Consider the following 18,107-nt stretch of genomic DNA (forward strand, 5'->3'; position numbering starts at 1 on the left):
TTTAAGAACACGATATATATGTATGTATGTTTGTATTTTTGTGTGTAAATATTACAGTCGTGTTTTAAAGCAATTATGGTTTTAAATTATACGAGACAATACCAAAAGTAATCTAAGTTGAATATAAACTTTTGATTCATTACAATTGTTTGGTTTTAATAAAACTTTACCGTCGTATAAATTTTGGAATTAGTTGTTATATTTCAAGTTTATTTTTCAGTGGTTAAATTTTGTTGGTTTAAATTTATTGTGCATACGTATATGACAAAGCTTTTGAATTAATTTGAAACCTGATTTATATATTTGAACTAGGTTTGAAATTTTAATTAAACCGTTATTAAACAATTTAGGATTTTGTAAATAGTGGAAATAAAAGTTTTCACGTAGAGCAAAGACGTGGCATATTTTAATCGTGTAATTTTTTTTCATAATCGTTGTAGACTAATAAATATATTTGATGATCCTAAATGTATTAAAATAATTTAGTCGTTGATTTTCAGTCTACTTTCCTATTATTTTCGTACTAATGAAATTATTGAAGTCGGTTTGTTAGTGGATCAAATGTCTAAATAAATCTTTTACGATATTTTTAATATATATATATTTTGTAATACAAAAAAATATATATAATAAAGGTCAGATAAACAGTCCATTCATGCGCCACCTATCATTTTCTATCTTCACTCCTCTAACTAAAAGTTCTCTGGAAGAGATATCATATACAATAAGACTGATTTTTGTACATTGTTACTTTAATTAATATTCTATATAATTTACTTCTGGTGCAATAAAGATTTAATAAATAGACACGCTAAAATATGTACTCGATAGAGGAAAGTACCTCAAAAGAGGGTTTTTATAGTGATTCTTTAAAGGAGAAGTTGTGCTATTAAAAATTAATACTGCAAAGAGCTTTTGACGGTTTAAATACAATTAATATATTAAATTAAATTATATGTTACATGAAAATTTTTACCAAATGTTCTGTTGACCGTACTTGATATAAATTAAACCTTTTGTACAGGTGAACCAGCAATTAGGTCACGATATGCCCGCCTCACCGTGCTAGTCCCTCCGGAGCCACCGAAAATCGTGCAAGGGACTTACTTCTCTACGTCCGAAGACAGAGATATCAAATTGGAGTGCGTGTCCACAGGTGGAAAGCCACCAGCCGAGGTAAGAATTCAGCAAGGTCATCATATAATTTTCTTCAATGCTTGTCCAGACAATTTTACATTTCTTACGTCAAATGTGAAACATTTTTACATATATAAATATGTAGATAGAGAACGTTGTATTTAATCTAACAGGTCGACCTCCACGCAGTTCTCCCAGGACTCTATTATGGTTATATATTGGTGAATTTACCACGCTGTTATAATCACCATGGTCTGACTGAACCCTCATTATATCAACTTCCACTAATACCCTGTATGCCGTTAGCTCAGTCGAGACAACTATTCCATATTAATCAGTCAAAAAATGGTCGAGAACTTTACATTGATGAACAATAGATATAATCTTAATCCTCTGAAATGACAACGCAAAAACATGATAACGTGATAACCGTATGTTCATGTATATAGACAAAAGTTATGGTTTACTATCAGGTGGACCGTCCATTTGTTTGTTATTCCAAATGATGGCCTCGGTTGTCGCGGGTTCGATTCCTCGCACGGTACAATCATTTGTATTCATGAGTATGATTGTTTGTATCAGTCTGGGTGTTTTTTTATGTATGTTATATGTATTTATAAAAAAAGTATTTACGCAAGCTATGCTTAGCTTGGGACTAGATAGCGCTGTGTTAATTGTTCAGGGTTATTATTATTATTATTAATTACAGAAAAAATGGCAGTTGATGGACGAATAGACAAAGTGGCATGCTAATGCTTCTATTTTATCTTTTTGTTTCGTAACCCTATAAATTGTTTTTTCTTTCACGAGAATAATAACCATTGATACTTCCGTAAGTCATGGTGCTGAAACAAAAAAATATATATATTAACATTTAAATTTTCACCTCCCTGTTCCTTATTCACTGTGACATTAATTAATCAAAGTCGTATTTAAATGAATGATTAATGAGGGCCAACCCTTGTTTTTCTTTACTTTTCTTATTCTTTACGTATTTTCTTCAACAATGGCTGCGTATTTTACATTAAATTACATTTAAATAATAATCAAATATAAGTCATCTAACTCAATAAAAATGAGCTTAAAGGACTGAGTGAAAATTTACTTATTCATAACACCTTTTACTTCATCCCATCCGAACAACAATACAACAACAATTCAACGAGCATTCAAATACCCTTGATATTTCAGGAATCTATAGCCGTAATCGTGTTTTTTTTATGTAATTGCAATGGCAAATAAGCTGATGGTCCACCTGATGGTAAACGGTAACCGTCGTCTATATACCATCCATATCAAGTTATAATGTCACACGCATGATATCACTTATACGTTGCCGTTCCGGATGGCCAAAGTATATTCTGTTAGTAATGTTATATAACTTCGCTTCTTATTACGCTTTTATTACTTGGAGAAAATCTTCAAGGACCCATCAGTCTAGGGGAGGCAAGCGTGACCGCTTGCCTTGTGATATTTCTAGTCACTAAAAACCCCAAGATCGTTGAACGATCTCGTCCAACGTTGCTTTGGACCGAACTTCTCTCCCCTTCTTCCCTGAGTAAGTAATTTCACTATCTAATCTGACCCTACAATCGTAACATATCGCACATCCCGTGTAAAAAGGCCGCAACTACACTTGCGTCAAAAATGTTTTATTACATAAATAAATCGAGCTTCACGGTTTACACCTTCTGTCAAAATCTCATGAAGCTATCGACAAAAATGAAGGAATAAATGCAAAAATACTAAAATTTTGCGACTTTAGAAAACATAAAATTCCAGCATAAAATAGAGGTATGCATATTTGCATTTATTCGCTTTACAATTATCCCGCTCATAAAGTCATAATTGTATTTACGTAAATTTTAAAAGAAGATTTACAAGAAAATGTATAACGTAAATATACTTAAATACTTGTTCCTATATCTTACAATCTAGGACTATTGTGTAATTCTAATTACTTACTTCTTCTACGAAACTTTTAGCTGATAGTTTATGTGTGATTATTGTTACATACTTTCCGCCCAGCAAAATTTCACAATGCCTAAAGTGTAGTTGTAGTTACTTCTTTATTACACGTAACATTTCATACCTGATGTTGGGTAATTTTGAATACATGCAAGAAAAAAAAAATTAAGAATACGTTCATGTAATTAAAATTAAGTAAAAAATAAACTATTTTTAGCTAATTGTATAAGCTGACGGCGCACCAATGATGGATGACAGGAGGAGCAGGAGACCAGGTGAATTTGCCAGGAATAGTAATAATAAATGATAGAAAAATCGATCTGCTTTTAGACATTTACCATAGCAGAGCGAATTGATAGAAGTGTATATAAAAACAATAGATAAAAAGTGTACTTCTATTTTAAATATGGATAAACGAATATACAATTGGCAGTGAATCTTATTGTAGGTCTAATAGGAATTACGATGGAACTACGATGGTTTCCAGGATGGACCGCGTAGAACTGAATGTACCTTATACTGCTAGCAGTAATATTCAATATTAATTCCCACTGCTCATAATAGATACTAGCTGATCCCGCAAACGTTACTTTGTTATAAATTACTAGCTGTGCCCGCGGTTTCACCCGCGTTAAATTTCAATAAAAAATATATCCTGTGTTATTCAGATGCATAAGCTATATTAGTGTAAAGTTTCGTAAAAATCCATTCAGTAGTTTTTGCGTGAAAGAGCAACAAAGATCCATACTTACAAACTTTCGCGTTTAGAATATTATATTAAGATTAAGATTTCTGAAAACTATTAAAGTACTAATCATCATAATTTCAACTTGTGTTGATCAGCAAGGTCAACATACTAATAGACCAATACATAAAGAATCGCATTATCTCCGCAATCTAACAAAGATAAATTCTAGATGAAAAGCATAATTGCACTAAAATTCATCGTTTATACTTATAGTGCATTAAGAAAAACCCAGATTATGAAAATGTTACTCCAACCTCTGAGAGATGGTACTATAATATTAGGTCCTTACATATGAAATTGGTGTTTTGTCGTACTGGCCACTTTGATCTCAAGTATCTCCTCTTTCGCCAGGAATTCAAATTACAAATTTGTACAGTTATTTACTCATGCATTTGTTTTTCGAAAACCGTAATCTATATGTTTTTCCATCTTTGGTTTTTTCTTTACGTCACTCAGTTTACAAAATGGAAAACATAAAATATCCCGTTTTTTAAGGGTACGAATTCCGTCGTGGCACCAGTGTGCAGAAACGACTCGAAGAATTAATAATGTGTATGGTGATGGTGTCGCAAATGAAAACACAGTGCGTTTTCGGTTTCAATGTTTTCGTTCTGGAAATTTCGATCTGCAAAACAAGCCCCGTGAGCAGCCAGAGTCCAAGGTTGATAATGAAGAATTAAAGGCTAATGTGGAAGCGGATCCATCGCTAACCACGTCCGAGTTAACTACAGGCTGCAGTGTTAGTAACAAAACTGTTTTAATCCACTTCAAGCAAATTGGGAAGGTGAAAAAAGCTTGAAAGGTGGATCATGAATTGAATGGAGCAAATTGACAAACGTGCGTAGACTGCTGCGTTACATTAGCCAACCGGCATAATAATGAAGGGATTTTAAATCGAATCATTACCTGTTATGAAAAGTGAATCTTGAACGATAATCGGAAACACTCATCGCAATGTCTGAATCCTAGCAAATCAACCAAATCCTGCCCCAAGATATAATTCAAACTCAAAAAAAGTTACTTGTGAGCGTTTAGTGGACCAGAGCCTGTGTTGTTCACTTCAGCTTTCTTAAATCTGGTCAGACGATTACGGCAGATGTGTATTGTCAGCAATTGCAAACCATGATGGAAAAGCTAGCTGCTAAACAACCGAGACTGGTCAATCACCGTAGGCCACTGCTGCTTCAGGACAACGTTACGAAATTAGAAGAGCTTCAAATGTCCAATATATCCACCGTACTTCCCGGATCTTGCTGCTTTCTTTCAAAATTTGGATAATTTCTTGCAAGGGAAAAAATTCAAGTCCGATTTATCGATTCCCGTCCTATTGGTTTTTTAGTAAAGGGATCAATAAAACTACCTATCAAATGGAAAAAGTGCATAAATAGCAATGGACTATATTTTGATTAAATAAATAGGTATATTATATTTTGAAAAATCAACTGAAATTGGCGTTTTGTAAGGGAGTTACTCCCTTACAAATTTCATATGTTAGGACCTAATATATTTACTACACGAGTTGGAGTAAAATTAAAGAGATTTCGGCAGATCCTCAATGTTCGGGGAAATTCCAAATAAAATACGCATTCGCTGACGAGACACCAATCATTGTAGACAAATAGAAGCGGAAGAGTTATGAGAAAAAAAGAGCTGCACACAGCGAGCCTTCTGAAATCAGGCATTAGTATGATGCGCCGCTACCGATACCTAAAATATATATAAAGACTTGATGAATCTATATAAAGATAATAACATACCACTACACTATCAGACTTTTTATAAGAGCTTAAGTACTAAATCTGCTACCACAGAGTCCGATTCCAAAGTTGAGGATAATGAAGGTTAATAAAAATATCACTATTTTGAACATTTTTTGATTAAGCTGATTATGGAGGCAATAAACATTTCTTTAAAAATAATAAAAAAATAATAATAACCCTGCTTGTTTTCATATTCTCTAAATTAATCTGACCCTATATTTATACTTTTGACTTACATGCACGCACATAATGGACTATATACTATAAGAAGTAGGTATTACATGATACAAATTAAATATTCAGTTACTTTCCGCATTATAAAAGCTATTTTTATAAATACACTAAATAAACTAAAATAAATAGCTCCCTAGAAATACGTAACTCGATGTACAAAAAATGATTTTCCGTTAAATAACAACGTAATTATACTTGCAACTCTAGATTATAATGAAATATAGAAAAGTATAAAGGCGTAAGTAGAGTTAAATTTGTTCATATATTTCAAAATACATAACAAAAAAGCAATAATTGTAGTTACCCCTGCAAATGTTCTTTGTGTTTCGTGGAATACAGAAGTAACCGTGTTTTTTTAGATTATCTGGAAGTACATGAAGCTGTTCCTAAATTAAATAGCACATGTAGTTGAAGGCAACTGTGACCTACGATTTTCTCTTTGAAACTTATTTCTAGAACTCATACAAAAAATATGGGACAGTTTTTTTTAGCTCCTGAAAAGTTGGTGAAAATCACTTACTTCCTTTTTCCAGGAATAGTGCGATATGTTACTAACCAAACTACTTGGTAATTGAAATAGGTGAGACTGATATCACAATGCAGACCTTTTGTTCTACGACTTTTAGTCTACCTCATCACAGTGTTTTTAAGTTCTTAATATGAAGAGAAACTAAAGAGTCTAAGTATGTAAAAACATACTTAGACTCTTTAGTTTCTCTTTAGTCGAATACTCTGATCATAACAGGTTAATAAAGTTGAAATGGTTTTACTAATACTCACATTCTCATTAATTTCGCTTTGTATATCTGTTTAATGACAATTCGATAATTGTTTAAATCCAATAACTAACCAAATTAGACGGTTGTCATAGCGTAACATGTGAAACGTAAGCGAAATGTGGGTTTGTCTAAATATTACAAATGTGTCCGTGCATTTGTTACCTACCTTTTCACGACTTTGAACGGAAAGGTCCTAAAATGGAATTTGTAGTTAAAAAAATTAAACTAGCAAAGTAGCGAGCAGCAGTTAGTCAAAATTCGCAAGAATGCAAATATTGTAGTGATCTCTCTTTTGTTTACTAAAAAATTACTAAGTTTCTTTCTAGAGGTGAAATAATTATAAATAACTAATACAAACAAATACAATCAAATCTTTCCTTCTATATATTTTTTTTAATTTATTTTACCTTTTATATTATTATTTATATTACTATAAATAAAAAGAATCAAATTATTAAATAAAAAATTGCACAACATTATTATCCTGTTATTGCTATAAATGTAAATATTATAATTATCCGAATATAGTGAAAAAATACTAAATAACTGCTAAAGCTTAAGAAATAAAAGCCATTTTATGGTTTTTTATATCTGAAAATTTATTATAATTGTCCGTTTTTCTGGCTAAATCCGAACAAAGCTGGCTTATCTCAAATTATGTTACTTCTGGAGTAGATTTCTTTTAAGTTAGCTGAATTACTTGGATGAGCTTATTTTTTTGTTCTTCTATTTTACCTTTGTATAAAGTCTACCAGACTTTATACAAAGTCTGTGTGCATGTCTCCACCTAACCACCGTCACCAAAAGTCTATATAAGACAGAAGATTGTGGAAATTAGTTATGCAAAAGTTTCATCAATGTAATTCTACAATAAAACTTATTTTTTTTTATTAAATTCATATTCAATATTGCTCCTCCTATTTCTTCTATTTGTGTATTTTTTTACGTATAATTCATGAATTATTTATCTATTGCTTGATATTGAGGAATAAAATATTTATTTACATAGAGAATATTCAGCAAGTCAAGGATGACTTTAATGAATTGGGTTTCCTTATTATTTAGATTCGATTTACTAACGAAATTTATATTATTTTACACTTGTATTAGTTTTGTTTAGTTCCGATACCATTAGCATATGTGAGACCACAAATATTAAGTGTGGAAACCTGACCACAGCTACTGGAAGTGTTGCGACCTTCTCTATTAGCGATCAAATTCCGCTCGTTATTGAATCTACAGCTATATTGCGACACGTGTTTCGCCTTTGAACGCATCATCAGGTATTGAATAGAGTTCGGATATAGCTTGGAAGCCTAGTGTTGACTGTTCGTCGACGAAACGTCGACTTAGGTTGGATTTGAGGCCTTGAAAGTTGGCATATAATATTTAATACGGTAAATGTTTTAGTTAAAGCAGAAAACTGAATGACTATATCTTAGTATACCTTAACGACTATTAGAACTGGTGGGAAATCAGAGGCCTCATCAACTGTTGAAATCGTTGTTATATTATTTTTACCAAACATTACCGCATTTCGTTGAGTATTATTAAATATAGCTTTGCGGGGATACTTACTAATTAATAAATAAAAATAATGTACCAATTGTGTTTCTTGCTCGTCCTTCTCAACTGTAGTAGCGAGAAGAACTGGACGGTAGGGATAGTGATAAAAATATGCACATGCATATCAAGGTTTCTTAAGAGTCGGCAACGCGCATGTGACACCCCTAGTGTCTCAGGCATCCATAGGCTACGGTAACCATTTACCATCAGATGGGCCGTATGCTTGTTTGCCACCATCAAAGTAAAAAAAATATCGTATGAAAAAAATTGGAACCGCTGAACAACGTCAGGTTGACTTCCATGTGGTCCCAATAGAAACCATAGTACTTTTATTGTCTTTCTAAGGTTGCACCACTAAATTATAATTCCTGATAAATTCGCCACGACGGATTAAGCATTTCTAATAATCCTATTTAATTGTTTATTTCCCAGGCCCAATCCAAACTTTCTAACGTCGATACGTTTACTTTTGACCTTGTAATTTTTTTTATCAAATGTAATATTGTAATTTGAAACCTCGTTGGAACGAAGTATTTTATATAACACATAAAATTTTCACCTTTTTTGTGATCAAGTCAAATTTATTCTAAAGCTTAGGATAAATCTCTTGGGAATAACACTGTTTATGTTAACATCCAATTTATTTTGTACCGGTGTCATCCTCGAATGTACCACAGAATATTCCATTTAAGCTTTTCAGGTGAGAGTCAATGGTATGTCGCTCATGGGACCACATACAATTAGGGTCTAAGTTGAAAATGATGTCGCGCTGAAATATAAAGACCTTTTGGGACCCAGCAATTTTAAAGCAGAATTTATTCCACTTGAATTAAAAGCAACTGTTTTTTATACAGTATAAAAAAACTGTTGCTTTTAATTAAAGTCGGTCAATTTAGTAAATAATTTCAGTGGTAATATTTAAAGTACAATCCTCAGAAATAGCACATACCTATTATATATATATCAAACGTGGAGTCTAAATTTATTATCAATTTGATTGAATGTATAATTTACTTGCCGTGAAATATATTTCGGGTATGCATTGATGTTTTAAAAATATATATCTTGTTTTATTTATACAAAAAGTTTTAATTTTGTTCAAATCTATTTACGTATAATTAAAAATGTAGATATTTATAGTAATAGGTACGTACATATATGCTCGAGTAGATTTGTTAATGGTTACTTCTATTTCACCAATTTCTGCTGCCAAAGCTTTAAAGGCATAGTAACATTACAGGATATAGAGGCATCACACCTCCCTTGGTTTGGAAATTCATTAGTGGTATTCTAGATACCACATGATATCCAAGTCGCTGTTCATGGATTGCCCAATTTTTAATCCTGCTTACAATATTAAAATCAAATCAAATCAAAATATTCATGTAGGTCTATTACACACTCTTATGATATGTCAAATCTACCGTCAACTTGGAGTGCTTTGGAGCTCACGAGAAACTCAGCTCTTATTCTTTTTAAATGAGCTTGTACATGTTTACAAAAACACAGTTACATTTCTAAATTCAAAGTTTGGAGAACAGAGTGCATAACATATCAGCTTATGCTATTGCAATTATAAAGCATACGATATTGTCAAAAAGAAATAGTTTATTCGTTGCCCGTAACCTGAATTAATGTATTAATTTATTTACAATTCATTTATTCATTATGTCCTTTCCCTTTTGTATTAACTTATATTTCTTTGAAAAGCATGTTGGTATATGATACTAATTACGACTTATAATCAATACAAACTTCTTAATATCATCATTAATATTATTAACATTGTCATTATTTGTTTAGATCACGTGGGTGGACAGCAATGGAGGCGTTTTGACACAGGGCGTTACATATACCGTGGAATCATTATCGGACGGACAAAGATTTACAGCCAGGTATGTTTTATTGTTCATAATTTTATACCTAATTATCATTGCATTATGGTCAAAATTATGAAATGAATGAACGCTTTTCATATATAATATTAGCTTTTGTTTGCTGGAGGAATATTTCAAAGTTTACGCTGTGCAATATTGAAATAAAAATGGATAGAATTTATTGTATATCTGAATTTAATAGTGACGTCACGGAATGTTCGAGAAGAATTGAGAAAATGTATCTAAAGTAAAACAAAACAACATCGATGTTCCATGAGTGACGTTCCAATATTAGAATTTTATAATTTTATTTTTAAATGTATTATATGGCTATTTGCGAACGCAAACAGCTTTTGAAAAAAATATAGTAAAATCAAATATGGAATGCTAAATAATTAACAATAATTTGCCATTATCTTTTCATTCAGTACGCTCTTGACAGAATTTTGATTTTTTTTATTTAGAAAAAATGACTTCTACGAGTCCCTCCCACTGGCTGTTCGCTTAAATCTTCAAAATTAGGCAACGGATTTTAATGCACTTTTTAGAAATAGATAGAGAAATTTAAGAGGAAAGTTTATATGTATAATACAAATATACCCGTGTGAAGCCGGGGCGAGTAGCTAGCATATTTATAAAAGTACCGTATAAACTTTTAATAAATTCAAAAGTTAAATGCAATATGTCTCAGCTAGCAGTCTTCATTTCAATAATTTCAGTTGCTTAGAGGCCACGTACAAAGATAACATTTATGAATAATGCTTATGTTAGAAACTTGTCTTGAAATAACTTCGTCTTCGTATTCTTGCTGTTAAGTTTGTATATTTTGGTGTACGAATACGTTAATAACTGTATTCCTGTGTTTGTTAATACGATTATACATCGTACCACTCCCTAATAGTATTATAAATGTTTAGTACTTTACTATTTTCATAAATTTAACAAAATTCTGACTGGAGCGAGATCTCTACAACTGTTTAATTAAAAGCTGTAATCAAATCAAAATTCATTTATTTATGTAGGACATTTTAGCTCCTTATGAACACCAAATTTTTTAATGGTATTTTTTTGCCTACCATCCAGTTTAGTATACAAATTCAGTTGAGAAGAACTGGCAAGAAATTCAACAGAATATCTTTTTTTTAAAGCCATATTATTTACATTATGAATTTATGTAGGTGGCCATGTATATTTCCCAACAGCATGTATAATTATAAGCTATAAGCAAGTCAAATGAGACTGAAAAAAAAGCTTTAAAAATAATACAAATATTTATAATAAAAAAAGAATGGCAAGCTGCCAGCAACAAAAATAATAATAGGAGTTTCCTTTTTAAATAATAATAACTTAAACTGTAAATTGTATATTTATATATTGTTATACAATACTGTATAATTATTTACATTATTTAATCTTGTGCTACTGTATAATTATCTATCGATACTCTATAACATGTTATGTAATATTATAATTAAATATTAATAATGTTGTAGGATGTAGGAACTAATTAGAATAATGTTACCATCACTCGAGGATGTTTACTATGTATATTATGTATGTATTTACAAAAATAAATCTATTTAAGTATATTAATGGTTGTTTACTACCCAGAACACAAGCTGTGCTTAGGTTGAAACTAGATGGCGCTGTGTGAATTATCTATGGTTATTTATTTAATATATTAATGTGACCATTAGAAATATAATGGTTAGTATTTATGAAATCATCACTTTTACAAGGTGTTATGCATGTTTTTTTAAATAAAAATTCTTCACGAGTTAGATAGGTAGGTAAATATTATTATTATTAATTTGTAATGTTATTGCCATTATTATTATTATTACTTTTTTTACTATTCTGCACTAGTGCCACATACTACCTTTTGTATTTTCTCTTCTACCCAATTATTGTTTGGAACAGTTGGCATAAGCGATAAGACCGCCTTTTGATTATTTTGTATTACTATGATAATTTTGATTACTGTAATATGTCTAATGCAATAAAGACTATAAAAATAATATTGTTTCACATCTTATGCGTCAACATACTATCAGCGTTTAATTTGAAAAAATATAATTATAGCAATTGACATAGTGCTTATTACGTATGAAGCTACTTTCGCTATGTTTAGAAAACTTAATCACGCACTGTCAGAAAATTTGGTCTTTCATTCATCAACACAGTGTTGTTAGTAATTAAAGTGACTACAAAATATTTGATGACATACAAATTTGAACTTACGACATTTGAGGTGGAGGTAATAGCTTAATGATCTACTGGAGTAGTGGATCATTAGGCTATTAAGATCTTACTAGCTGACCCGCGCTATTTCTGCTTCAAACTTACTTGACATATATCATTATATTTCGCCCAATTTACATAATACCGGATTAAATTATAGCGTACGTGTTATTTTCATGTATAAGCAAAATTACTGTAAAATTTTATCAAAATTAGTATCCGTTCAGTAGTATTTGCGTGAAAGAGTAACAAAATAGAATAGAAAATCCTTTATTAAAATAAACTTAATTTAAGCACTTTGAATAGTCACAGTTATCATTCTTTTAATCTACTCATTCGGATAGATATCTCACAAGAAGAACGAGCAAGAAACTTGCTTATTGCTCTTTTAAATAATAATGTTGTACATAACTTTACATTGTTAAGTCGAAACGTGTGAATACAAACTACCAACTAGCACTAATTTATTAGGATCTAATATTAACAAACATCCATCAATATTCACAAACTTTCGCTTTTAATTATAAAGATTACTTTGTAAGATAAATGTTCTAATATGATGTTTATTTACAGATCAATACTCAAGATGAAACCTAAACGAGAGCACAACAATCAAACATACACGTGTCAGGCCCAAAATACAGCAGACAGGGCTTACAGAGCTGCCAGTATAGTTATTGAGGTCAGTATAATTGAAATATCTTGTACAATTAATAACTCAAACACATAATAACTTAAGTTTAGTTACATTTTATTATACATTTTATTTTTCTTAGATAACTAAAATGTTCTGAATGAATATTTTTCTTTTCTTTCCTTCTGTCTTGCACCTATTTACTCAACTTGTTTGTTCATATCTTCTTGAAAGAACAAATCGTACATATTAATTTTATTATGTCGTGATTATGTTTCAAAAATAGTAGAAAAATTGATTGTACTAAAAATTCTGTTATGCACCTGATCTGTCAAAAGGTGAGAAAAGGCAGCTAAATTAAAGAATCGCCCTAATCTGACGCAATAGCAATGCTTGAGAATATATCCTTATTCCTGAAAATGAAGTCATATTTTTTTGTCGTTCGAACAAAATTTTATCGCAAACATTACATAAAATATTATTGTTGACAATTTTAAGTACCTACAACAATATGATTATTCTATGTAAGTATATATTGAATGTGTATCCCTTAAAATGATATTCACCATTATTGAGGCTATGCTATACTTACATATATTAAGTTGGCTTGACTACTATCTTATTCTACCAATATGCAGATTTATGCCATTAGTCTTATGCCTTGCGGTTTGAGATAATATCTGTAAGTTTCGAATAAAGCATCCCGAGAGACTCATTTGGGTATTCGCTAACATTATCACAGATATATACATATTATATATACGAGTATATTACAAGGCTATACCGTGCAATATGATTTTAATTATATATCGTTTATCTATACTAATATTACAAAGCTGAAGAGTTTTCTTGTTTGTTTGTTTGTTTGAATGCGCTAATCTCAGGAACTACTGGTTTGAATTAAAAAATTGGTTTTGTGTTAGATAGTCCATTTCTCGAGGAAAACTTTAAGCTATATAACATTACGCTACGGCCAATAGAAGCGGAGCTGCAGTGAAAAATATTGTAAAAGGTGGGGAAATTAAATTATTAAATAAATTAATTATCAATAGTAGATGGCGCATTTCAAAGTAATAAGAAAAGTAAATATTTTTTATACAATATCTTTAGCCTACATGTAGACATATTTAACAACATATTCTGTTAAAATTTAATTCAAATCCTTCAAGTCATTTCTACGTAAAACTGTAACACACAATTAAGTTTATTCTTCGTAACAATTTTCTAGTATGTAAAGTTAAAATTTTAGGTATTAAAATTAAAAAAAAATAAAAATGATATTATATATACATATATAAATCACAGAAGCCATTCAAAATTACTTGAATTTTTATAATGTTCATATTATGTAATAAAATATGTCGTAATATCGATTTGGATATTCAGTTATGTTGTTGTGATATTGCAATAAATAAATAAATAATAATTTTAAAGTCAAATTCTATTAAATTACTAATCTACAAGTTATCGTGCTACATTATTAATGTTGCTCCATATAAATTAATTGTGGAAAGTATTATCCAAAAATATTGATAACCGTCTAAAACGCTAAGAATGAACAGGTATCGTAAAATTAAACGACCGATACCATTCCGGTGATTGGTGTGGTCAGTAATTAAAGCACCAACACGTTGGACAAACGCGTTAGAACATTCAACCAACATTAGAATAACCAACCACATGTTTTGATCATTGACAGTCAAAATAGTCGACGAGTTGCCATTATTAAAAAAATAGAAGAATATAGTTAATATTTGCCATATTGCCAAACATAGAATCCAATATTGGCCATCTATATCAACATATATCTTCATTTCTAGACAATAAAAACAGTTACAAGCTAAAAATCTGTCTCTTTCCAACGACCATATAACGGTATTTGCAGCACCTTTAGTCGCTAGCTTTACAAATATAAGTATTAATTCATGACAATTTGCATTGGTCTGTGTATCTTATAAAAAAAATGCATCACAGGCCTAGTAGTCATATTACGAACACAAGTTGTGCTTACTTCGCAACATAATAATGAAATAAATAAAAATACACAATAACTTTTATTTTGGAATATTTAAGTTAAGTAACATTTTATCTACAACCCCACACTAGGCTATGTCTGTATCGTGGAAGTCAAAGCAAATTAAATTATAACATTGATACGACAATAATATGGTTATATTTTTAAATCGTTAGTTTTCAATAGATCATCAGATTATTCTCCTTTTCATCATTTTTAATTCTATAATAATGAAATTTCTCTCATTTTCTGAGACTACTATTTCTATACGTTTATCGAACTGGTAACACAGAACGAAAACGCGTTAAACTGGAAACAGTACCTTTTATAGTCGAAGGCATTGGCCCAACGTGTACTGGGGTATTCACGTCGCATCCGTTTGTAGATCCATCTAAATTTAAATCTACTTCTAATATTTAAATTTTATTAAAGGAAACATTAGAAGCTTAGAAGAATTTTAAATCGCTTCGTCTCGTTTTACAGTTATCGTTAATTTAATACTAACAATGTTTGAATGTGTCTGTGAATGTGTTAGAATACAAACATCTTCCTTTTGCTTTAAATATAAACATTTACTTAATAATGGCAATAAATTACTATAATTCATAGGAATTTTAGTGTAATTAATTAATCATTAAGTTAATTAAACGCAGGGAAATACTGTTGGATTTTTTAACGGCTTCTAACAAAAGTTAAATTTATATAAAAATTTAAATTGTCAATACTAATATAATATTTATCTCTATAATATTATTATCCATCTATATAATATTTAGTTATCTGCTCAAAAGATATCACCAACAGTACTTAAATCCATCCATTACATAGTGCTAATGTACTGTCTACTTCTAGAGATTAATAGTGTTTCCATCATCGAAGAGTTTAAAAGATACACAAAATTTTCGATACCGCCAAAATAGAATCTCAACCGTACCTTAGAGTTCAATAAATGGTCGGAGTAAATCATAAGGTCATGAAGCTTTAATATATTATTTCAATTATTGTTGTAAACTAGCTTCTGCTTGTTATTTCGCTCGTGAGATAACAAACCGGAGTAAAATTAGACTATGTTTTTCCCCATCTCAAATGCTACGTTTATACAATATTTTGCATATTGATAATTAATGAAGACATTGATAAGTTGTAAAACGTAATAAACTCGGATTTGAATTAAAAAAATCTGTTCTTATAATTTTTAATCAACTTAAAAATGGAGTAGATATTCAATTAAAAAAAATGTTTTAAAATTCAAATATATTTTTATTCGTAGATTTATGAAAAAATACACTTGAATATCATAACATTGTTTAATGTCAACAAATTTTGCCCATTCTACTTTTATTTGAAAATTGATATTTCTTAAATAATTCCATATAAATGGGAACTTATTTTCATAATTCTCGCATTATCTGAAAGATGATATTTCTTGTGATATTCTATACAAAATTGGTTAAGACCTACCTTTAACTTGGGGGTGGGCAGCGCGTACGTGACATCTCTGGTGTTTCAGGCGTCCATAGGCTACGGTAACCATTTACTGTAGTCCGTATGCTTGATTGCTACCATCGTAGTGATAATAATAACCCAAGACAGCTCACACAGCATCTTCTAGCTCCAAGCTAAGCAAAGTTCCTATTATAGGTACTGACGACGGATACATTTTTTTGTAAATACACACATAGAAAACATTCAGGCCGATATAAAGTAAATAGTATAAGAAAGATACCTTTTTGAATTATCGTTAACAATGCAATTGAAATCCTTTGTGGTCTGAGTACGATTTTATAAGATTAACTTGGTAGATACTATAATACTTTTAGGTGTTCTAAAATATTTACATACGTGTTACCTACAAATAGTAATGTTAGGTAATATATTTTCAGCAAGCTGCTACGTGTAAATACGATTCATCCAGATTTAGAACGTCGCCATGTGGCTAAGCGGTCTGGCTGGTACAAATTACGGACTGGAAATGTTCTAGATGTTCTAGTTTAAATTAGACTAAAACTGTTCTGGAGCCTTCGTTATAAAGTTTTTTTTTTAGCTTGTCAAAGTAGAGGTTTGTGTTTGTAATTGAAGTTAAAGTAGTTGGGGATACTAACGTTTTTTAACTCTGGTCAGTTCAAACGACGCCATATAAGCCCAAGCTAATCAAAGCTTATAAGCTCTAGACAATTGATATAATTATTTAAATATTTTTTTTCCAATCTATCCAGAGCTTTTGTTGAGTATAAATACATACATCATATACATAGAAAACACCCAGACAAATACAAACAATCATACTCATAAATACAAATGTTTTTACCGTGCGAGAAATCGAAACCGCGACCGACGGAAGAAAAGCGTATGGTAAACCGCTCGACCACCGCAACCGTAAAATCATGCATTGCCATTCTCGAGAAATAGTGTTTTGCCTCCGTACTCCATATTATCACTGTCGTATAATTCTTTCACGCCTGAAAAAATTACAAAGTAAGCTGCTTGGCTGCAGAAGTAGGTCGCTTAAAAAACTCGACACGGTACTTCTTTCTCATTTATTTCAGCCGCTAAGGAGTTTGCTTTGTATGTTAAGTTCTGTTTGAAGGGTGATATATGACTGTCCAATTACAGGTTACAAAGGGATAGTACCATATTCTTCATAATAGCAGAATCAAATTAAGACTAGATATTCATGGTACTGTTCATGTGTAAGTATATAGAAGATGCTATTTACCATCAAGTCGACCGTCTGCTTGGTATCTCTTTGTAAAAGATATCCATATTAAATTAAATATTAGTAAAAAGCTTTTTCAAATGACGAATATATTACAAACTATCAAAAATTAACGTGTCCGCAGTAAAGTGAAGCACATCGACACGTACTGCTGACGACTAGAACATTACTAGGGTAGGGATGGATAAATATCGATGTTTATGAAACATTTTCCTTTCTTGATTAATTTCGTCGATGTTCTCGGTAACTTAGCCTATATACTTCTATCTATCGATATTACTGTGTGTATACATACGTGTATAACACAGACTAAAATAGTATCCGAAAATTTATACTTTGCCTAAAAAAAGACTTCAGAATGTCAAATGATAGAAAACCAGGAGAGCTTACTAACAGATTAGTTAAAGAAAAGTCATTCGATACATAAAAGGAC

At 30.8% G+C, this 18,107-nt stretch overlaps 1 protein-coding gene across 1 annotated transcript in view; it reads left to right on the plus strand.

Moving 5' to 3' along the window:
- LOC131841556 (irregular chiasm C-roughest protein-like) overlaps positions 1-18,107 on the plus strand; it is a 111,086-nt gene that overhangs the window by 66,711 nt on the left and 26,268 nt on the right. Inside the window, exons 5-7 of the mRNA XM_059189873.1 lie at positions 1,025-1,176; positions 9,996-10,087; positions 12,884-12,992. Of these exons, the coding sequence (XP_059045856.1) occupies positions 1,025-1,176; positions 9,996-10,087; positions 12,884-12,992 (353 nt within the window). The remainder of the gene's footprint in view (positions 1-1,024; positions 1,177-9,995; positions 10,088-12,883; positions 12,993-18,107) is intronic.

Source organism: Achroia grisella, unplaced genomic scaffold (assembly GCF_030625045.1).
Source record: "Achroia grisella isolate CSIRO2021 unplaced genomic scaffold, CSIRO_AGI_Agris_v1 utg1847, whole genome shotgun sequence".
NCBI classification, from domain to species: Eukaryota; Metazoa; Arthropoda; class Insecta; order Lepidoptera; family Pyralidae; genus Achroia; species Achroia grisella.